The sequence below is a fragment of the Tamandua tetradactyla genome, chromosome 2 (assembly GCF_023851605.1).
Source record: "Tamandua tetradactyla isolate mTamTet1 chromosome 2, mTamTet1.pri, whole genome shotgun sequence".
Lineage (NCBI taxonomy): Eukaryota > Metazoa > Chordata > Mammalia > Pilosa > Myrmecophagidae > Tamandua > Tamandua tetradactyla.
This window is the reverse complement of record NC_135328.1, coordinates 184763799-184787456: the sequence shown is the minus strand read 5'-3', so window position 1 is coordinate 184787456 and position 23658 is coordinate 184763799. Positions and strand designations below refer to the sequence as shown.

General features: G+C 38.3%; 1 protein-coding gene and 1 pseudogene across 3 annotated transcripts in view; one reads left to right on the top strand and one right to left on the bottom strand.

Annotated features, from left to right (window-relative positions):
- Positions 1 to 21592, top strand: part of SMAP2 (small ArfGAP2) — a 69590-nt gene extending 47998 nt beyond the window's left edge. For all 3 annotated transcript variants that reach the window (XM_077150131.1, XM_077150132.1, XM_077150133.1), the window contains exons 5-10: positions 9879 to 9965; positions 11039 to 11120; positions 12141 to 12250; positions 13011 to 13176; positions 13631 to 13947; positions 20210 to 21592. In XM_077150131.1, coding sequence (XP_077006246.1) covers positions 9879 to 9965; positions 11039 to 11120; positions 12141 to 12250; positions 13011 to 13176; positions 13631 to 13947; positions 20210 to 20335 — 888 coding nt within the window. In that variant the 3' untranslated portion in view covers positions 20336 to 21592. The remainder of the gene's footprint in view (positions 1 to 9878; positions 9966 to 11038; positions 11121 to 12140; positions 12251 to 13010; positions 13177 to 13630; positions 13948 to 20209) is intronic.
- On the bottom strand, positions 5712 to 7181 carry LOC143654770 (zinc finger protein 248 pseudogene; annotated as a pseudogene).
- Positions 21593 to 23658: the final 2066 nt, after the last annotated feature.

Below are 23658 nucleotides of genomic sequence, written 5' to 3'. Positions count from 1 at the left end.
AGGGCACAGTGTACCATATATGTCTATTAGGTCTAGTTCATTTATATTATTCAAGTTCTCTATTTTCTTGTTGATCCTCAGTCTAGATGTTCTATCTATTGATGAGGGTGGTACACTGAAGTCTCCAACTATTATTGTAGAGATGTATTTCTCCCTTCGGTTTTGTCAGTGTTTGCCATATGTAGTTTGGGGCACCTGATTAGCTGCAGAAATATTTATAATTTTTATTTCTGCTTGGTGGGATTGCCCCTTTTATTAATATATAGTGTTCTTTGTCTCTTATAACGGTTTTGCATTTGAGGTTCTATTTTGTCTGATATTTGTATAAACACCCAGCTCTTTTTTTTTTTTTTTGGTAACTGTTTGTGTGGAATATCTTGTTCAGTTCTTTCACTTTGTGTCATCCTATTTGTGTCTTTAGGCTTAAGGAGACTGTCTTTTAGACAGCTTATAGATGGATCATATGGTTTTTTTTTTATCCATACTGCCAATCTTTGCCTTTTGATGGGACGTTTAATCCATTAACTTTTAAAAAATCTTTTTTATTTTTATTTTTTTCCTTTTTTTGTGCATTTTCTTTTTAATCCTTTAACTTTTAATGTTATTAATATAAAGATAGTACTTACTTCAGCCATTTATCCTTTGGTTTTTATATGTCATATCGTATCTTTTTTTACCCTTTTATTCTTACTGGTGATTGTCATTTCTACACTCTACTCCAAGCCTCTCTCTCCTGTCCGTTTTTTTGGGAGGTGCATGGTCCGGGAATTGAACCCGGGTCTCCCACATAAAAGGCGGGCATTCTAACCACTGAACTACTTCTGCATCCTCTCTCTCCTGTGTTTTAATTTCAGCCTGCAGAACTCCCTTTAATATTTCTTATAAGTCTGCTCTCTTGTTGAAGAACTCTCACAGTTTCTGTTTATCTGCAAATATTTTAAACTCTCCCTAATTTTTTTAAAAAATATTTTTATTGCTAAAACTTAAGATACAAGCATACAAACATTTTAAACATGCATTTCATACACGATGTACAATCAGTGGCTCACAGTATCATCACATAGTTGTGCATTCATCACCATGATAATTTTTTTGAACATTTGTATCACTCCAGAAAAAGGAAAAAAACTCTTAATATACATACCCCTTACCCCTCCGTCTCATTGAACACTAGTATTTCCACCTATTCAATCTATTTGAACCTTTGTTCCCTCTATTATGTGTTTATTTTTTATCCATATTTTTTACTCGTTTTTCCATAGAAGCATCAGACACAAGGTTTTCACAATCACACAGTCACATTGTAAAAGCTATATCATTGGGCGGGCCGCGGTGGCTCAGCGGGCAAGAGTGCTTGCCTGCCATGCCGGAGGACCCCGGTTCGATTCCCGGCCCCAGCCCATGTAAAAAAAAAACAAACAAACAAACAAAATATAATAAAACAAGAAAATGTTTAAAGATGTTTCCCTTTCTTCCTCCCATCCTTCCTTCCTTCTCTGTCTTTCCTTCCTTTCCTCCCTAAAAAAAAAAACAAAAAACAAACAAACAAAAAAAAAGCTATATCATTATCCAATCATCTTCAAGAAACAAGGCTACTTGAACACAGCTCTACAGTTTCAGGTACTTTCCTCTAGGCATTTCAATGCACCAAAAACTAAAAAGGGATCTATCTATATATATAACATATGTAATGCGTAAGAATAACCTCCAGGATAACCTCTCGACTCTGAAATCTCTTAGCCACTGACACTTTATTTTTTCTCATTTCTCTCTTCCCCCTTTTGATCAAGAAGTTTTTCTCAATCCCTTGTTGTCCCAGCTCATCCTGGGATTTCTGTCCCATATTGCCAGGGAGATTTAACCCCCTGGGAGTCATGTCCCATGTAGGGGGAGGGCAGTGAGTTCACTTGCCAAGTCAGCTTAAAGAGAGACAGGCCACATGTGAGCAAGAAAAGAATTTCTCTGGGGGTGGCTTTTAGGCCTAATTTTAAGTAGACTTAGCCTTTCCTTTGCAGAAATAAGTTTCATAGGGGAGAACCCCAAGATCGAGGGCTTATCACTGCTTATGAGAATATCAGAAATTCTCCAAATGGGGAAGTTGAATATTTCCTCCTTTCTCCCCATTCCCCCAAGGGGACTTTGCAAATACTTCTTTATTCATTGTCCAAATCACTCTGGGATTTATTGCCTTCCTCATTTTTGAAGGACAGTTTTCCAGATAAAGAATTCTTGGCTGGCTATTTTTCCCTTCCAGTACCTTAAATATATCATTATCACTACCTCCAAGCCGCCAACGTTTCTGATGAAAAAGCGCACTTAGTCTTACTGCAGTTCCCTTGTGTGTAATGAATCTCTTTTCTTTTACTGCTTTCAGAATTCTCTCTTTATCGTTGGCATTTGACATTCTCATTAGCATGTGTCTCAGAGTAGGTCTATTAAGATTTATTCTGTTTGGAGTATGTTGCACTTCTTGTACATATATATCTTTCATAAGAGTTGGGAAGTTTTCAGCCACTATTTCCTCATATATTCTTTCTTCCCCTTTCTCCTCTTCTGGGATACCTGTGACATGTATGTTTGTGTGCTTCATGCTGTCATTCAGATCTTTGAGACCCTGCTCAATTTTTCCATTCTTTTCTCTACCTTTTCTTCTGATTTTAAGATTTCAATTATATCTTCTGGTTCACTGATTCTTTTTTCTGCCTCGTCACATATTCTGTTATATGCCTCAGTATATTTTTAATTTCTTCTGTTGTGCCCTTCATTCCCATAATTTATGTTATGGTTCTTTTTTTTTTCTTTTCAGGGACAACTGGCTATTTATCTAGAAGATTGGAAAGTTAATTGCTTATCTCACACCATGTATAACAAGAAGTACCACAGGGAGATATAGGAATAATTCAATTTAATATCATGTCTGCTCCATACATGTCAAAGGAGAGATACACCTGCCACAGTGCCAAGTTCCAATAGTAATTTACTTATACTAATACAAAAGCACAGTAAAGTAGAAACACTTAACTTTTAAACAGTAGAATGATTTCTAATACTTAGCCTGTTGCATAGGAATTTACAGGATAAAAACAGTGTGTTGCTTATTTTCCATTGGTCCACTGAGACCCTCTCTCCACTTTTCTTTGTGCTTACTTGGACTCCCCAGCAGATGACATCTGTTTAGATTTTTTCCAAGGGAGGCACCAGCAATTTGTCACCACTAATTTGGTAGTGATGCTGTCTCCTGGTAGGTGACCCTTCCTCCATGATGCAGTTCACAGTGGCTCTGATAACACTGTTTCTATCCTTTGTTCCTGTAGGCCTAAGAATGGTACTGTCTTCCTGCTGATGCTGATCGCTGGGTGCTTCAATATCCCTTGTTTCTGGCCTATCCATGTCTAATAAGTTTGCCATTAAAATCTTAGTTGGAATGAAATTATGTTTTCCACCAGAACCAAGGCTGATGCAAACAGCCATCATTATATTCATTTATTCATTATATTCATTATATATTATTCCTCTCTGTTAACTGGAATGCCTTCAGGTCTAAGTAACAGGCAATGCTAAGAATAAATAAGAAACAGCTATTATCACAGGTGATACAAAGTCCCATTAGAGAATAGGACCAGAATGAACAAGTTGAGCAGTTTGTACCCATCACTGATTTTCCCATCCTGTACATTGCCATCTTCAGGCTCCTGCCCCTCAGGGTTAGAAGCTATAATCTAGTATCAGAATTAGATGTGAAAACTTCCAGCAGAAGGGAAACAATCTCTTCTTATGTCTCCTTTTATTATTAAGATCTTTTTTAGAAGTATGGCATATCTACTCCAAACCAATCACTAGAATGAAATTTCCATGATTATCTTAGACTAATCTGGATTTACTCCTAAATCATCTAGGGGAAGGATGGACAGAGACAAAACATGGAGCCCACCAAGGAAGAACTAGGGAATGCTGTTGGGTTGGCAGTGTCTCTTAGGACTGCATACCAGTGTGTTCCAGGGAAGTGTGGGAAATAGAAGAACAAAGGAGGCAGGGACAGTATTTGACACACTATAATGTTAAATACAAATCCATAGTTCCTGGGTTATATAAAACTCAAATTACACATATCATGCTTACATAAATACTGCAGTGAAATACCAAGAGTATGAAAGAGGCATTTCATTAATATTATCACCTTTTATTTGTAGAGGGCAGTGAGTTTTATTATTTATAGCAGATGTTAACCCATGTTAACCTTTGCAAAACTTTTGAAATTCTGTTCTTATTAAAAGCATTTATATAATTTCTGATTCAGGGATAGCTGAAACTTCAAAAAATATTGTTTGGCTTCTTTCTTGAAGTGGTAGTTCAGTAATAACAGCACATCTGTTCATTTATGACAGGAAACACTCAGAAAAGGTAGGCAGTGTGGTTCTTTGTGAAGTAATAATTTCATTTAAAACATACGGTCAAGCTATAAAGAGACACTGGTGTTATTTAGAACAGGACTGATCAAGAGAGGCAAAAACCTCACAAAGCATTGTTTGGCTTATTTATTGAAGAGGCAGTTTCAGCAGTATGACCATAGTCATTTATTTATGTCAGGAAATTGGAAAAGAAAGGATATGTGACTTATACTTTAAATTTGCTGAATATATTTTCATATATACACAGTGATGTGCTGGTAAATGTTTGACAACAGGCTCTCTTGGAAAATATAACCCCTGATTTGTAGAGTTTGCCAATTTTCAGTGGGTGTAAATACTCCTATTATGTCCTATTTTAAGCTACAAGTGTTATTGCACTAAATGCAGAATTGGTAAAAGATGTGCAGTAGCATGCTAATATATACAATTTTTACCCTCTGGATTCAATAGTATAAGTAACCTAGAGAGCATAGGCAGTAGTAAAACACAGCAAAATAATTAGGAAATGATGAACGTTGAATATTTATTACCTTTGTTTTTAATATGATTTGTGAGTTTACATAATTTGATTTTTAATAATAGCTATAACAAGTAGTTCACAAAATTCCTGAAAATTTAAGTTAGCACTTGCAAGCCAGTGTGAGCTGACTCTAACCAACAAATGCACACACTTACAAAAATGATTATGGCAAGCTATAAAGACATTGGTGGTATTTAGTGTGGGAAATATTAATATATATCATAGTTATTACACTGAAGGTTCATATTTTCTCCTTATATCCATGTTGGGCTCCAATAGCATACCCCATATTTGTTATATTACCATATTCACATAATACCTGCAAACATCAGAGACTTTTCATTTGTTTAATGCTGCTGTCATTCAACATTTTTTAGGCTTTAGAATCCACTGTGAACATGGGTGTAGATGAATATCACCTATTATATTTACAATAAGATTTTGGAATCACGTCTAGAACATGACACTATACAATATAAATTCTAGATAAAGATTCATATAGCATTTCTTAAATGGATCATTTCACCTCAGGACAAATTTTCTGATGAAAAGTTTTAATTTTTCTTGTAAGCTTTCACGTAGCCAAGACATTTTAAAGTTTTTTTTTCCTAGTACCAATTATTTGAAATACAGTGAGATGTCATTCCTTAGTAATTTGTGGCATTCTTTGGATGTCTCTAATCTCTGTTAAATTGTCCAACAAATTTGAAAGGTGAATAAAGCCTTCTGAACATTCAGGATGTTGAGATGGCTTTACCCTTCTTTGAATTTTCTGATGTTTACTAACCTCTGGCTAAATGTTTTCCACATATATTACATTTATTGGATTTCTTCCTTGTGTGAATTCTTTGATGTACAATGAGGTTTGACTTCACACAGAATTTTTTCCACGTTGTTTACATTCATGAGGATTTTTCCCCTTATGTGATTGCTGATGGTTGATAAGGTGTGGTTTCTGGCAGAAGGATTTCCCATTCAGTGCATTCATAGTGTTTCTCACCTGTGTATTTTCTCTGATGTTAAGTGAAGTTTGAGTTCTCCCAAAATATTTTCCCACATTCACCACATTCGAAGGTTTTTTCTCCTGAGTGACCTCTCTGAAGTTGGGTGAGATGTGATTTCTTGCTGAAGGTATTCTCATTTTCATTGTATAGAGTTTCCCACAATGTGTACCATCTGATGTTTAAAGTGGGTTGACTTTTCCCAAGTTTTGTCACTTTATGTTCATGGTGAAACTTTCCTGTGAAAGCTCCCTGATAGATAAAGTAAGTTGAATTTTCACAGAAGATTTCCCCATATTCATTATATTCATAAGACTTTGCTCCTGTAAGAGGTCTCTGATGTCTAAGTCTTAAATCCATATAGAAGGACTTCCCACAAATATTGCATTCATATAGCTCCATTTCCAAATGGATTCTCTGAGATATACTCAACTTTAAATTTGGGATGAAGTCTCTTCCGCATTCATTATATTTAAAGAATGTCTCTGCTATCTGAGGTCTCTTATTTGTAAAACAGGCGACCTCCTCATGGAAGCCTTTCCCATTTTCATTTTACTTAAAAAAAAATGGTCAGAAACTGGCTGGGTTTATAGACCCTAGACCCTTGCTATGATTGAGCACATTTCTTTTGTGATTACAAGATTTCTCTCCATTAGGATTTTTCTCTATCCTAATATCATGGAGCAATTTCTGACATATATTGAGTGGAAATATATAAATATATTGAATTGGTTTCTGTCCTGAATAGTTCTTCTTACTCGTAATTAAGTCTGAAATATTTTTCAAACTCATTTCACACAAATCACGTATTTTATAGGAAGTATTTCTTGAGGAACAGGGTCAGTGCTCAGATTAAAAGCTTCTCTACTCTGTTACCACTCTCTGTGCGTAATGTTTTGTTGTTGATGAATACAAATTGCCAAATGTATACAAGTTGATGAATACAAGTTGCCGACAATGTTAATTTTGATCTTCCTGGTTGTTCTGTATCAGATCATCAACTTTTCAGTCTTCTGAGTAGCACTGACTTGAGAATCCCTCCTCTAATATCCAGGGCTTTTCTACTTGCTCCTTCTTGAAAATCACCTCTGGCTTAGTGGTACAATAACCTACTGAGATAAGGTGGCTATAATTTTCCAGGATCACATCTCTGTATAGTATCTTCTGAGCAGGGTCCAGTAGATACCACTCTTCCTAGTTGAAGTCCAAACATATATCCTTGACTGACCCTTGTTCTTGGGATTTGTACATTTTCTGCTCTTTCTGAGAAAGGTAGAGGTGTCCATTTGTGACTCTGATATTTGTTGAGCTTAGATATGACACTTTTTGCTCTCTTCTTTAATTTGTTCCTGACCTTTGTCCATAACACAGTTGAAGCTTTTGGTGGTTTCAGGACACTGTCAGGATTATATATGACTAATTTCAAATGAATACATAGTAAATAGATGAGCAAATGGTAACTGTGGACGTGGGAATGTCAGAGCCAGGAAACGGCCTTGGTGGCTAGTTTCCATTTTGCAAATGAGGAAACTGAGGCACAGAGGGAGTCGTGACTAATCCAAGCTCCAGCAGCAGGAAGGCCTGCCTTCCTGAAATCCTTCCACAATAGCAGCTCACAAAACATAATGCTTAGGACAACCCAATACAGCAGGTATTATAGTGGCTCCAATATTTCAGGAAAGGAAACCAAGTCCCATGTTGGTCATCCTGCCCCAGGTAATTCATGTATAGCCAGCTCCCCTGAACTCCCATGGTGCCCCCACAGTACCTCCCCTCACTTACAGGCCACTATTTCTTTTTATACTTACAGTTCTTCTTTATGCTCACACCTTGTCTTAATATCCTTTAGTTCTTTATCCATATTTTCCTTAATCTCCTTGAATTGATTTAGAATATATATTTGAACATCTTTGGTTAGTTATACCAATGTATGAGTCTCCTCTGATGTTTTAATTTGTTCCCTTAACCATGCTGTATCTTCCAGTTTATTCATATGGCTTGGTAATATTTTGTTTTTGTCTAGGTATCTGATTATCTTGATCATTTAACTCTAAAGGTACGCTCCTTTCTCTTGGCTAGGGTTTTATTGTTTGACTTTGTGTTAAGGCTCCTCTTTGATGCTTGGTCCAGCTTATTCTAGACCTTTATAATAGCCTGTGTTTAATTGTTCAGATTTCTCAGCTCTTCTTCATCCGATTCTCACCCTGGGTATGCAGTACAATTTTTAAGATTGCACTTTTTATGCGATTATTTTACCTCCAGGAGAAAGCTTCCTTTCCTCTGTTCCTTCTCCGTGAATCTTGATCTCTTCTGTTTGTTTTTGTGCAGAGTTTTCTCCCCAACTCCTATGATTTGTTTCAATTCTCTCCCTCACTCAGTGCCCCATTTTCCTTATACTTTTCAGTTCTGGGACACATCCTATCTTACAGCAGTTCAGTTTAAATCCCCCCCCCCCCTTTTTTTTTTCCTGTGAGGTATTTCTGCCTCTTGTTTCTTCTCTGTTGGAATATCTCACCCCAGGGAACTAGATGGGATCAGTCCAGAAAGATGGATCTGTTCAGAAAAGTCCATTTTGTATTTAGGTGGTTCAGCCAATAGAAGCTGATTGAGTGAGGGCACAGCTGTTCTTGCCAGCAGTTATAACATGGTCTCTCTTTTTCTCCCCTGGGGGCTCTTTTAGATGTAGTACTCATCAGCTTGTCTTCCACCCTGGGTCTATGCAGATTTGAGTCCCAATGCCTGGATATGCGTGGAGTTCTAACTGGCTGCTGTGTGTGTCTATAGTCTTCGTCTGTGGTTGGAAGGGACCCCGGCTGTGCTGCCAAGTGTGGGGAGTGGGGGAACAAACCCATCAGTGCAGATTGGAATTACCAACCTGAAATTTTCCTTTTCTTCCATTCAGTGTTTGTGGAGTCCTTTCCCAGTCTCTACCATCCTCCAGAGTTCTAAGCAAATGGGATTTGTCTTTTATTCACTAAATCTCTTGGGTGGCTTTTTCAGGGGATGCCTTATGTTGCCATGTTGATGACATCATCCTGTTGATTTTTGTCTATTTGAAATTTTGGTTTCAGAGTTCTAGAAAGCTTGCTCCCAGGATTTGTAGCATTTGCTGCTGGATAGCTGCAGTTCTTGGGTTACATGCCTTGCATCTCTGCCTCACGTTACAGTGCACTGCCTTCTCCTTTCCAGTCCCTGCAATGTTTTTTTTTTAAATGCTAGTAAGACTGAACATTTTTTCATTTGCATGTTTTACATTCTTTTACATGCCTGTATTTTAAAGTTTACTTTGTGATTTTGTTTTGTATTTAGGTGTTTATTTGATGTTTGAGATGTAATTAATGACATTGTAATTCGTGAAAGCATTATGAAACTGCCTCTGAAAACCTGAGAGACTTCTAATAATTTATTTTTTGATGTGCTTTGCATTGTTATACAAGCAACTCATACAGGATGCCCTTAGAAGGATACTTTAATCCTTTCCTTTTTTGGGTCTTATTTCCTTATTTTTTGTTTTTCTAATCCTTGAGCTTGAAATGAAGGTTTATGAGCTAATTCACTGGCATATCAAATGGAGGGAAGACCCCTCAAAGCACGAGCAAGTGAATTTAGGGGCAAAGTATACAGAAAACTGAGGAGATTTTGTAGCCTCAGTAGATAGCCTACACTGAAAATGTCCAGAGTCGTAAGTAGGTTAGAACTGGGGGGGTGGGTTTATTATGGGTTGCTTCACATGTTTGGAGGGTGTGAGGCTAACATGGAAGAGGTCAACTCTCACACCCCCACATCAAGAACCATCCCCATCCAGATTTGTCAGATTCTGACCACTGAATCAGTAGGGATTTTTTTTTTCATTGTGCTGTCTTTGGACACTTGAAATTATAATTTATCAGAATTGTTACTCGCCATGTGACTTATGTTCCTTGTCTTGTTTTGTTAAATCATTAATAGAAAGAAAAAGATGACAAGTGGAAAAGAGGGAATGAGCCAGCTCCAGAGAAAAAAATGGAACCTGTTGTTTTTGAGAAAGTAAAAATGGTAAGTGGGGAAGTATTTGTACAGTGTGGACAGCCTCAGGTATGTTACCTATATGGAGGGTATGGTTGTGAGGCCTTATGAGGGATAGAATGGGGTTGATTCCATACTTCACCATTGCACCTGTCACTAAATGGTTCTATACTTAGATTAAATTGCCTGCTACCATTTCTGCTTCTTTCCCATTGCCTTGATACTGCCAAATCTGCTCTGTAACACTTCTCTTTGGGGCCAGATGGAAGCTTTGAAACTGCATCTGTCCCTTTGAAGCAAGAGGCACATTCCATGCCAGAGTGTCCATGCTGTGTGACACCTTCTAAGCAGATGCCACCCCATTAGTTCTTCTCTGTGTCAGACCTTCTGTACCTCATTTTCCTGTTGCAATTAAGAATAGTCCAGAAGCCAGGCCATACTAATCTACTGTAAATGATCATTTCTTGTATTTTTGCTTTGCCATATTGAAGTAGACACCTTTCTTTTTCCATAGGAGATATTATGGCTATAGTGGTAGATGCTCTTATATAAGAGCTTGGAAACTTGGAGGGAGGACTTTTTTACTATTACTTAAAGGAGATTCTTTTATCATCATAATGAATTGCATTGTATGCAGAACATGGTCACTATTGATGTTGGCAGAGTGAATTAGATAATCTTTAAATTGATCTCCCTCTTGCATTAAAGTAAAAGGGTTTCTAACCACCGGGAGATGTGTTGGCTCTTGGCTCTCGTACTATCAGATAACTACTTTTCTTCCTGGCTTTTCCTTGAAGCAAAAGCTACTACTTTGGTTGGATCCCCCAATCTGTGGTTGTCTTGGTTTCAGAAAGCTTTTCTATCTCTTCAGAAAGCCAAACCCACAGATGATATCTTTGCTTTTCACTTTAAGTTTGGGTTAGGTACTTGTGCCTCCTGACTTGATTCTTTCTCCTGAACTTCCTGAGTTTTGTTTCTTTGGTAACCCTTTTTGAATAGCTGAAACCATAGCGCAAGAATACTTGTGGCTTTGCAGAGTAGAGGGGGGAGAAAGAGTTCAAGAATACTTGCTTATTTCTTTCTGTAACATATTTTCACCTTAGCCACAGAAAAAAGAAGATCCACAGCTACCTCGGAAAAGCTCCCCGAAATCCACAGCACCTGTCATGGATTTGTTGGGCCTTGGTAAGAGTTAGTCTTTTCAGTCTCCATGTTCTTACACATTGTGATGAATTCTCAATGATAGATAGAAATGGGATTCCCTAGTTTGTATCTTCTTCACTAAGATTATTCTCCCATGTTCTTACTGCTTTGCTTTACATCTAAGCAGTCTTTCTGAGGAAGTGTTTCCTGTGATATTTTTGAGAATGGCGGTGCAGTGTAGTGATTAAGAAGATGGGCTTTGGAGCCACAGTCCAACTCTGCCACTTACTATCTGTGTGACTTTGGGTAGCTGACTCAAGATGTGAATATCACGCTCTTAATCTATACAGTAAGGATGATAAAAGTCTCTACTTCAAAGGTGTTGGAAGGATTAAATGAGAAAATGCATCTAAAGTTCTTAGCGCAGTGTCTGGCACATACTAAGCACTTAGTAAATGTTAGCAGTGTTCAGTATGCCAGCACTTGTGAGACCTGTGTCACTTCCCTTTACTTCACCCCTTGCCCTCTATTCCCGAAATGGCCTATCACTTTGTGGTTAGTTTTCTCTTTGAAACCTTTGAAACCTGAACTAGAGATTCTCCCCTTTAAAGTCTAGAGCATAGACTTTATCTTTCATAGTACTGATGGTTGTACTTTCAGTGCATTTCTGATTAGGTTTTTGTCTACTTAAGCTTCTAATTTCTGTAGCTTTCATTTCTCTCTGAAAATGAGTCTTATACAGCTTTATTCCTTAAATAGCCAGTAGAGAGCCAGCCATCCCCCCTGCTGTGGTGTTGATGTGGCCTTCAGGCCTGGATTTCTGCAGCCTTCAGGCCTGGATTCCTGATGGCTGGGCTGCAGGCTTCCCACAGAATGCCCTGGGAAATGTGGGATGAGGCCTCCTTTGAGAAGCCTTATCCAAGCTGGACTGTTTCAGAAGTCTAGATTCCCAGGTCCACAGTGGAGCTTGAGGGCCTTTTCTGTCTGCTTTTTGTCTAAATAAAAAGGAAGGTATGCACTTAATGAATAGTGCTTCATTTTAACTTTAATCTCTCTTTTTAGATGCTCCTGTGGCCTGTTCCATTGCAAATAGTAAGACTAGCAATACTCTAGAGAAGGATTTAGATCTTTTGGCCTCTGTTCCATCCCCCTCTTCTTCGGTTTCCAGAAAGGTGAGTCTTGGGACACCTCAAGATTAAAAAGTATTCTAGAAAGGATGGCTTTGGTAACTTAATCATGGAACCAAGTCATGATTCCTTGGTGGAATTGGACTTTGCTTTTCTTGATTCTTCCTTAAACACCGTCATCTCCATCACAACGTAGGATTACTGTTCATTCCATTTTGTCTTCTGTCCTAAAATGTGGTCCCTTTGTTTGGGCTTCCATCAAAGATATGTCAGACTGTAAAGACTGCTTTAGATCAGCTCAGTTACTGCCAGGGAATTTGTAGGTATGAAAGACTTTAAACTGTTAATGGTTACCATTTGTGGAATGCCTGCTATGTACCGGGCACAGTGCTAGGTGTTTTTTTTTTTAATGTCATTTTGTATATTTCATATATAATTTTGAATCCTCACTACAGTCCTGCTAAATGGATATTTTACAGCTGAGGAAATATTTGTTCATACAAGTTATGTGACTAGCCTATGGTAATACAGGTAGTAAATGGCTATGCTGGAATTTAACTCTGTTATCTCTGGCTACATCATTTGTGGTTTTTGCCCTCGTCAAATCATATTGCCTCACTACAGAGCAAAAAATTGTACCGGAGCTTAACTATCAGGTTATTTTCAGATATATAGATGGTAGAAATATCAGAAAGCTATTAAATTGAGCCATGAATTTTTATTGCAAGTGTTAGAAGCAGAAGAGAGGTCTTTAAAGAGACTCCATGAGGACCATTTCATTTCTCCTCTTGCTCTTTGCCCCAAGGTTGTAGGTTCCATGCCAACTGCAGGGAGTGCTGGCTCTGTTCCTGAAAATCTGAACCTGTTTCCTGAGCCAGGGAGCAAGTCAGAAGAAACAGGCAAGAAACAGCTTTCTAAAGACTCCATCCTTTCACTGTATGGATCCCAGACACCTCAAATGCCTGCCCAAGGTAGATTTTGTGGGGAAATAAGTCATGGCAATGTGCTAGGTAGAGACATGAGGACTGAAATGCAGGAAATACACGTTGTAATAGGGGCATTGCTTTAAGGGCTGTGACATCATACTCCAAACAAACCTGAATATAACATTTCTTGTAAAGCCACAAAGTGTCAACAGATAGATATTAGCATAACTCAGAGTTGTACTTTTGTGGGATCTGGTGTTGCACCTCGTGAAGTCTGACTGAGGTGTGGATTCTGGACCCTAAAAGAGAGGTGGCTAGGCCAGCAGCCCACTAGTAAGCCATAGTAGGTCTTGTAGGTAATCTAACTGATTGCCTGTCAGAGTGTTCTGAGTTGAGTATCCCTGAGAAATTCTAGCTGGAAAGGAGTACCCGGTGAGGGTTTGGGCTGATTTTGTGTCCTTTCCTCTTTAACATATCTGTATGTCTGTTTTCTTGGCAGCAATGTTCATGGCTCCTGCTCAGATGGCATATCCCACAGCCTACCCCAGCTTCCCTGGGGTTACATCTCCTAGCAGCATCATGGGGAGCATAATGCCCCCACCAGTAGGCATGGTAGCTCAGCCAGGAGCTTCTGGAATGGTTGCCCCCATGGCTATGCCTGCAGGTTATATGGGTGGCATGCAGGCATCAATGATGGGTGTGCCGAATGGAATGATGACCACCCAGCAGGCTGGCTACATGGCTGGCATGGCAGCTATGCCCCAGACTATGTATGGTGTGCAGCCAGCTCAGCAGCTGCAGTGGAACCTTGCGCAGGTAAGTCACCCCACTTTACTCAGGACAGAATTTTGAGCCTTCCTCAAGGCCATCTCAGTTCTGAGAGCATTTGTGTCTCTCTTTTATCCTTTGGTGAGATATTATCAGATATTCATAGGTTTGCTCTTTTCCCCCCCTAGGGGGGAAAAAGTCAGATTTTCTGAGGAATTCTGGGCTCCTATAGAATTATGGTAGTTCTCTAAATTTGAATCTCTCCACATATTCTCCCAAAACAAAACAAAACAAAAAACCCACGTAAATTAACAAGGAGGGTAAATAAAACCATCCATAACTCAAAACTACTGCACCTAGTAGGCAAAATACTACAAGGTTCAGATTTCATGGCAACAAGCATATATATATATATACCCAAATCCAGCAGAGTCACTGTCAGAATGAAGAGTTCAGAGGAGACCATGTGAGAAGAGGAGAGGCAGCAGAGACGTAGAGTTTAACAGAAACCAGATAAGAGGATGAGAAAGACCTACCCTAAGTGAGAATATACTCAGAACAGGTCTGAGACCTGGTAGAGAAAAACTCTAGTTTCTTGGGGAATAAAAAATAAGAGATTTGAAATATGCAGGATTAGAGATCAAAGACTTGGAAAAGCATTGCTTCTAGGAAGACAGGTATGACTTAGGAGGAAGAAAGGTGCCCTTTGGAAACCTAGTAGTGAAATGAGAGCGAGAAACAAGAGATAGAAAAAAAGAATCACAAAACCAGAAGGTACCCCATCTCCTTCTCCTAAAGTAATCATTTCACTGTACTCTGTGCACTGTACAGAAGGTACTCTTTTTTTTTTTTTAAGAAATCATTCCATTCTACATATGCGATCAGTAATTCTTAATATCATCACATAGATGTATGATCATCATTTCTTAGTACATTTGCATCGATTTAGAAAAAGAAATAGCAAGACAACAGAGAAGGTACTCTTGAACTAAGAAATCTAATAAGACTCCCATAACCCTCACACTTGACTGTATTATTGCTGATCCAGAAAAATAAGGCAGTATAAAATGAACAGAAAGTGGCAGATAACACTCATACAAAACTCCTATGAGAAGAAAAGAGAAAATCAAAATATTGGGGATAGTGAAAATTCTCTCCCTCCCCCAAACCGTCATGAAGTAGAAGAAAACTACTGTACAATCCACCCACCTGAATTAAATATCTTTTTTTTGGGGGGTGGTATGGGCAGGCTCATACCTGCCCATGGGACTCAAACCCAGGTCTCCAGCATAGCAGGCAAGAACTCTGCCTGCTGAGCCACCATGGCCCACCCTGAATTAAATATCTCTAAACAAGCATTTGCAAATGAGATAAAACCGTTTGAATCAGAAATTCAAAAACTTAGAATCAAAATGGACAAACAACTGGAAGTTGTGAAATGAAAAGTTAACTGGACTCAGGAAAGAAATTGAAGAAAAAGGCAAAATTATCTTAGAAATAAAGACTGAATTACAAGTTATCCAAGCGAGAATAGATTCAGCCAGTGATATATGTGGTGTTGAAAAAGGCATGCAAACAGCTAAAAGAATTAAAATTAAATACAGAAAGCAGTAAAAAGGATCGACGAGAAAGTGATATGGAAGATAGTTGAAGAGGGCCTTATATACATATTTTCAGAGACCAAAGAAGTAAAACAAAATAGTGGGACAGAGCTAGTATATTTAAAACCATAATACAAGAAAAGTTCGTAGAAATAAAAGACTTGGATCTAATGTTGAAGGGTCATCTGTGTATCTGGGAAAAATTAACTCAAAATGGTCACCTCTTAGCACATATCCTGGTAAACTTTTAGATCTTAAAGAATTTAGAGCCCTAACCCTCTCCCCTCCTGTTACCCACCCAAAATCCATGTTACTTACAAGGGGATGTGTGTGCAGGAAGCCCAGGTGACATCAGACTTTTCCACAGTAACATATAAAGCAAGACAATAGCATTTTCAAGACACTCAAATACATGTGAGGCAAGGATTTTATAGTCAACCAAGCTATCATTTGTCTATTAGGACTATAAGAAAACAACTTAAAACCTTTTTTAAATTTATAAACACTCTATAATCACCAGATAAAAACTCCCCCTTTCCCACTTCCCCTGGTAACCTCTAATCTACTTTCTGTCTCTGTGAATTTGTTGAAGAAAGCAATTTTAAACATGCAAGAACTCAGAGAATATCATAATTACAAGTCCTTCCTGAGGACTCTACCAGATAAGCTTCATCCATCAAAGAGATAACTGGGAACATTTTGGCAAAAGGACTAATGGTGAACATTGTATGTTTACTTGAGAATCTAAAATGAAAACAAAGGTGGTGATAAGGGTGGAAGAATGTGTGTTATATTCTGAGGAAGATAAATAATACATTTTTCTTGAAAAAGTGAGGAAATGGGAGCAATAAAGGGGAAAGTAGAAAAAGTTGACTGTTAACAGAGAAAATAGGGTGAAGTCAAAGGATTTAATAAACTGACAAACCAAACAAAAGCTTGAATAAGGGAAAAGGGAGGTCAATGGCATAAAATGTATTAGTTTAAAAATAACAACTAAAATAAACATATGCTTTTTAAATACAAAAGTAATTTTTTTTTAATCAGAGGAGGTATTACTTTTTATTTATTTTACTACCCCATGCCAATGCTGAAACAAGCAAGTTTCCTTATTGGCTTCCTGTGTCAGAGGACAGCTTTTTTTCCTGGTTATCTCTTTCAGAGACAATCTTTGAACATCCTGGCTTTTATGTAGGTGTCTCAATTTCAGTTCCCATGTTGACCAAGCTAAAGTTGTGACCGAGAAATCCAGATTTAAGGGATGATGTTTTTTCTATTTTTTTCTTTTACTTCTTTTTATTTAGGGATGATTTTGATTACAGAATCATTACATAGATAGTCCTTTTTGGTATATTGGAGTTAGCAAAGCGAAGTTCCTGAAATTTCTAAATTGTAATCCAACCACCTTGATCTCTGATAATGATTGTATAGCCTTTATCTTCTGCCCTTGTGACCGTAAAAACCTTTTGACTCACCCTCATTTTTACCCAGTTATCCAGTTTTTCAACTTTAGTGTCTTGTAATCACTAAAGATAGCCCCTAATGTTCATTAATGAAGGGTCTTGGGTCAGCCCATAACTAACCCACCCCAAGTCCAAAGTTATCTTGATAACCAAGACTGGATCTAACTACAATAGGCCTGCCTAACATGCAAAATAGCTGAGACTTTAACCTACAAGTTACCTATACTTCATTCTGCCATTTTCTCCTCTTCCATTTCTGATCTTATTTATTTGCATCCTCTCTCTTCTTTTTGTCAATCTTGCTAAGGGTCCATCAATCTTATTGATTTTCTCATAGAACCAGCTTCTGGTTTTATTGATTTTCTCAATTTTTTCATGTTCTCTATTCCATTTATTTCTGCTCTAATCTTCATTATTTCTTTCCTTTTGCTTACTTTGGGGTTAGTTTGATGTTCTTTCCTTACTTCTTCCAAGTGGACAGTTAATTCCTCAATTTTTGCCCTTTCATCTTTTTTGATACAGCCATTTAGGGCAATAAATTTCCCTCTTAACACTGCCTTTGCTGCATCCCATAAGTTTTGATATGTTGTGTTTTCATTTTCATTTGCCTCGAGATATTTACTGATTTCTCTTGTAATTTCTTCCTTGACCCACTGGTTGTTTAAGAGTGTGTTGTTGAGCCTCCACATGTTTGTGAATTTTCTGGCACTCTGCCTATTATGCAAAAGTAATTTTTAATAAAAGAAAACAGAATATAAAGATGAAGTACAGCAGGTATAGTAAACAGCAAAAATATAATATGATGAGATCAAGACCAAACATATTAGTCATGTCAATAGACTTATCTCTACTATTAAAAGAAAAAAGATGTTCGCATTGACTTATAAAGCTATGGTCTAATTTTATACTAGATATAAAAGATATAGCTGAAACAAAGTGACTCAAAGTCTGAAAATTAAGGGATGGGCAGAGGAATACCATGGGAATGGTTTGTGTGTGTGTGCATGTGTGTGAGCACGTGAGCATGCGTGCACACGCTATCTTTATCAGATTTAGATATCAATGCTATCCATGCTTTATAGAATGTATTTTTAAGTTTTCCTTTTTCTATGGCTAGAGTACTTTATGTAGTATTGTTCTGTTGAGGTTTTTGTAGAATTTCAAATGTGAAATTGTATCAGCCTGTTGCTTTTTTGTGTGTAGTAATTCTTTGATAACTTTCTCTATTTCTTATAAAGAAGTCAATTTTGGAAAATTATTTACCTAGATAATTTCACTTAGGTTTGCAAATTTATTTATCAAAAATTATACCAAATATTCTCAAGATTTTTTTAAATTTCCTTTTTCAATGTTTATTTCCTCATTGTCCTTCTTATTTTGTATGTTTGTGCTCTTCTCCTCTCCCACCCTTTTTCTTGATTAGGTTAGTTAGTGGTTTGTCTGTTTTGTTAGTTTTGTCCAAGAACCAAGATTTGGATTTATTAGTTCTACATTTTTCTGGTATTTTGCCTCGATTTCTGGTTTATCCTTACTATTTCCTTCCATATGCTTTTTTTGGTTTACTTTCTGTTCTTTTTTTCTGAATTTCAATGTTGGGATTTTAATTCACTTCTTTTCTTTCATTTTTGTTGATATAAGAAATGAAGTGCTGTATAGCTGACAGGAGCATGTCAAAAGTAGACATGAGCCAATTTCTAGAGGCTCCCACGGGCCGAACAAAATATAGGCCAATTTGAACATCAAAAAGAGTAAGAACAGTAATGGATAAAAGCATAACTGAATACTTTTTAAAAGCTGAATCTAAGGTGATACTTATAAAAATTTGGTATGGGATGAAGGTGGGGAAAGCCTTCTTTACAGAAGAGTGCTAATTAATAAATATAGAAGGAACAGGACATTCACCCATTCTCAGAGAAATACTCCTAGATTATTTATTAATTACAATGAAAGAAATATCACAGATACTACCTGAACCAAGAATTCAAACTTAATATCACCAGTAATGGAATAAATTGATATTGTGTGCCTCCTGATACCTTGTACTAAGGAGGACATAATATCATCCTATGTAGAATTCCTGCCAAAAATAGTTAACTGAATCCAATCATGAGGAAACCATGAGCTAAATCCAGTTTGAGGGATAATCAGCAAAATAACTACCTGGATTCTTCAAAAATGTCGAAGTCAAGAAAGAAAAGACGTGGGGAGGGGGCTATTCTAGATTAAAGAGATATGATAAATTAATGTATATTAGAATAGTGTATCAATGTTAAATTTCTTGAGTGTATTAATGGTTTTGTGGTCCTAGGAAAGTGTTCATTCTCATGAGATATCTCTTGATTATTAAAGAGTGAAATACAACATCTGAAACTTACTCTAGGAGCTCATCAAATACTTTTTGACATATACAGAGAGAGAGAGAGAGAGAGAGAGAGAGAAAATATACCAAAATAAACAGTTGGTGACTTTAAGGAAGGGATACATGGGTTTCTTTCTACTGTTTTTTTAAATTCCTCTATTGGAAATTTTCTTTAAAAATTGGTAGAAGAAAATAGACCTCCTAGAGAAAAAGAACCTAATGCAGAAACATCTGCTAGGTTTAGGATACTTAACCCATTTTTCTTTGAAACATTCTTTCTTCTTTTCACTGCCAGGGGCCAGTTTTTCAGTCGAATTCATAAAGGGCCCCCATCTCCACCTAGGCCTTATCCCACTGACTTTTCTCCCAATCCTTTCCCTTCCCATATACTGAAGACACTTTGGTCTTTGTTTGCCTTTCTTTGTTCAATTCTGAATAGTCTAGTTTTCTTTTTTTTCCTTCTTCCCTCTGCAGACGCATGTACAAACACTTTCACTGACACTGACAGTAGTAATCACAGCTGGAGATGAGATTGGAGCTCTGGGCTGGGGGCTTTTCTTTATATCCTCAGGCTTGACTGTGGCAACTTAACAATAGGCCCCTTCTATTTAAGATGGGGGGCTGGGAAAAGAAAAAGAGATGAACTTCTCATGCTGCTTTTATGTTGTCCTAGATCCAGGATTCCTCTCTTATCCTAAAAAGCCCTCCATTTGTGTCGTCCCATAGCCTTGAAATAATCTATTATGGTCCAGGGCAGTTATGCAGTACGACAAAGTTTCCCTTTGTCTCACTCTCCCCCTCCCTACAGCCAGAGGACTCTTACCCTGCCTTTTGTACTAATTGGCAGAGTGCCCATCGCCTGATCTGACCATCTCTTCTCTCCCTTTCAGATGACCCAGCAGATGGCCGGGATGAACTTCTATGGAGCCAACGGCATGATGAACTATGGACAGTCAATGAGTGGTGGAAATGGACAGGCAGCAAATCAGACTCTCAGTCCTCAGATGTGGAAATAAAAGCAAAACACCTGTATGGTTACCACTGTTCTCAACCCCTTCTCCCTTTTCCTCAACTCCTGTTACCCCAGCCCCCTCCCTTACCTCTCTGGTTTTAGAAATTGCTCAGTAAGTCATTTGGAGTTTGGCATTCTGCCCAGCTCTGCCACCCCCCACCCCCCAACACACAGACCTCTCTGTGGCTTTATGTTGTAAATGTCCTCTCGCCATCCTCACTGCTCTCCCCAGCCTCAGCTCCTAGTCCTTTCCTGGAACCAGCACCTTAGAAATTGTTGGCAGAAGGCACTTAAACTGCGGGAGACATGCACTTACCACTGTTTCTTTCCCTCAAGGATAAACCTCTTGTCAAACTCTGAAAAAGGTCTGTAGGTATTGTGTTTTGGGCAAAGAGAAGAGGGTTAGAGGTCCTTCTCTAAGTGTCAGTAAGCTCTCTCTACGGGTTTAAATTTTGGGTTGAGGAGGGAGGCATCATGCTGCCGTGATTTATAGGAATTAAAGTACTGAAATCAAATTTAATACTCCATGGGTCTCGGATCAAGTTGTCACTAACCCTGGGGTGAAGCAAGTGCCCTCTTAGAAGGGTGAGCTGAAATATCACTCGACTTTGTTTGGAGTTGCTTTCTGGATATGAGGCTTCAGGACTCGCTGCTTCAGCCAGCCTCTAATAGCACCAAAGACTTTGTGAAGGCCCCACGCACAAACACACACCGATTCCCCACCTCCTGCCTGCCTTCAGTAGGAGATGGCTCCATGGCTGGAGGACCAGCCCCTACAGTGGGAATGCAGAGTTTAAGGTGTGTACTTTCTTGCGTGTGCATATGTGTGGATTCCACCTCCCACCCGCTCCCCATCTGCTCTGGGTGTTTTTGTGTTTTTTGTATTTTGTTTTGTTTTTAATTTTCAGTTTACAACAGAGAGGAATTAATTTACCAACAGCTTAAAACTGTTGCCAGTTTTTCTTACAGTGTAAAAAAAAACCCACAATCTCATTTATTGTTACTTACCTCCTTTTCCCTTTTCCAACGTGCCAGTCACTCTTACATGCCCATGTTTCCTAGAGTGCTCTATTTCCCACCTTTTCCAGTATGAGGCAGAGAGTCTGGACAGCTTTCCTCTCAGTCACTGTTCACCCCACTTGAAAATTAAAACAAGAAAACTTTGCTGAAAAGATCTCATCTCTGACAACCACAATTCCTGGTTGTCTTTCTCCTGTGTATGTGTAAATTCCTTAATAAATATTGCAGGGAAGGACTGTTTGCTTACTGTTTCATTCTTGGAAGAAGGTAAGTTGCACCTAGGTTTGCTTTTCATGGGCAATTCCTTCACTTCCTATACTTAAGTTCTGTACTGGGAGTACCCAAGGGTCAGGGCCAGTTTAGACGGTCAGAAAGCAGGTCTCTCTCCAGTGTTCTGTAGAGTTGTAGGCTGAGGGAACTATGGAGATCTGTACCTGCCAGAGTTAAAGAACACTGAAACTAGAAGCATGGTTTGTTTTTTCCTCCCCAGACAGATGGAGAAGCTGAGCTCTAGAGAAAGGAAGTGGTTGGCCAGGAGTCTACTGGAGAACCCTTGGCAGAGCCAGCAGTAGATTCCAAGAACCTGGACTTCAACTTCTCTATACTATGGCAATTAGTGAGTCTAAATTGCCCCCTGCCAATTGAGCAACACTTTTGCCTGGTAAAAGTTTCTGAGCTATTGGAGCATGATAGGAGTGGGCCTTCTGAATTAGTGTCAGGAATTAGAGACAGAACTCTCCTCCTGGGGACAGTGTAAATACAAAAGGCAAATAATCTTTATTCTATTTCCTTCCCCTCTCCTTTCTGTTTTCAACAAAAGGGATTTTCACTGGCCCTTCTTTCCTTCCTCCCTCTTTTCCTTCCTGCCTTTTATCATGCCTTTGAGTACTAACAAATATAAGTGAGAGAATATCACAGTGGCTGAGAAACTGAGCTCTGGATCTTGCTGCTAGTATTCATATCCCATCACACTTTGTGGCCTAGCCAAGTTTGTAAAGCTCTGTGCCTCAGTGTGAAATGGGGCTAATATTAATATTTAATATAAAATGAAGCAATTCCTATGATGCACTCAGCACAGTAATGGACATTTAATAAATACTCATATGTTAGCAAGTATTATGTGCCCAGCCTGTTAGGTATTAATTCATTCAAAAAATATTTAGTAAGTGTTTATATGTGCCAAGCACTGTCTTAGGCTTTGGAGATAAAGAATTGAGCAACAACTCCCCAATCTCATGGGATATTCTGGTAGGAGAAATTGACAATAAACAAATAAATAAATTATTTAATTTCATATAGTACTAAGAGCTATGGAGGAAATAGACAAAGTAAGGGGAAAGAATGGTTATGGGGCCATTTAAATGGAGTAGTCAGGAGGGGGTTACTTTTGAAATGAGATGCAATATAAGTGGCCAGTCATGTGGAAGTCTGGAGAAAGAAGTGTAAAGGTCTGCAGTTGTTTGGCTAAGGTATCAGGTTAGAAACTTGTCATAATATTGATAGATCTAAAGCCATGAGACCAGATGAAATCACCTGAGAAGGAGGCATAAGGACCAAAGGATTGAGCCTTGGGGCCCATAGCTTTTAGAATTTGGGAAGAATAGGCAAGAAAAACAAAGAGATGAACCTGACGTAGTTCTTACTCTTCAGAAGCTCACAGTCTAGTGGGGTAACTGAATCATAATTTCTTATACAGTATATTATGAGAGCTCAGAAGGGGCATCTAGCCCATCAGGGAACCCTTCCTAAGGGAAGTGGACTTGAAATGAGTTTTAAAGGAGAGGTATAGGAGTTAACCAGCAGGTGAGGCTGAGTGGGGCAAAGAGTAATCCCAACATATAGTACCACAGGAACAGGTACGACATATAGTACCACATGAACAGGTACAGAGACTTGCAAGAGCATGGAACATTCAGGGAAATACAAGCAGTTCAATCTTTCTAAGATACGATGCAAGTCAGGGTTTGGTAATGAGGAGAGGTTAGGGACCAGATCATGGGAAGCTTCTTATGCCCTATGAAGGAGTTCAGTGCAAAATGTTGTAAACAGTGGAGTGACATGGTCAGATAAGAGTTTTAGGTAACGCACTTGTGTATTCTTCAAACAATGTTTGAAGAAATAAGACCAGACCTAGGGGACCAGAGAGATGGTAGGAGCTGGATTGAGGAATGAATGGGAGTTGGGGGTAGGAAAGAACAGAAAGGCAAAGAAGCAATTCAAGAACTGTCTATATGTTCCATAAAAATGCTTAAATAAGTTTAGGAAAGACTGCGTGTTTTATCACCTCATATGTTGAGAATATATACT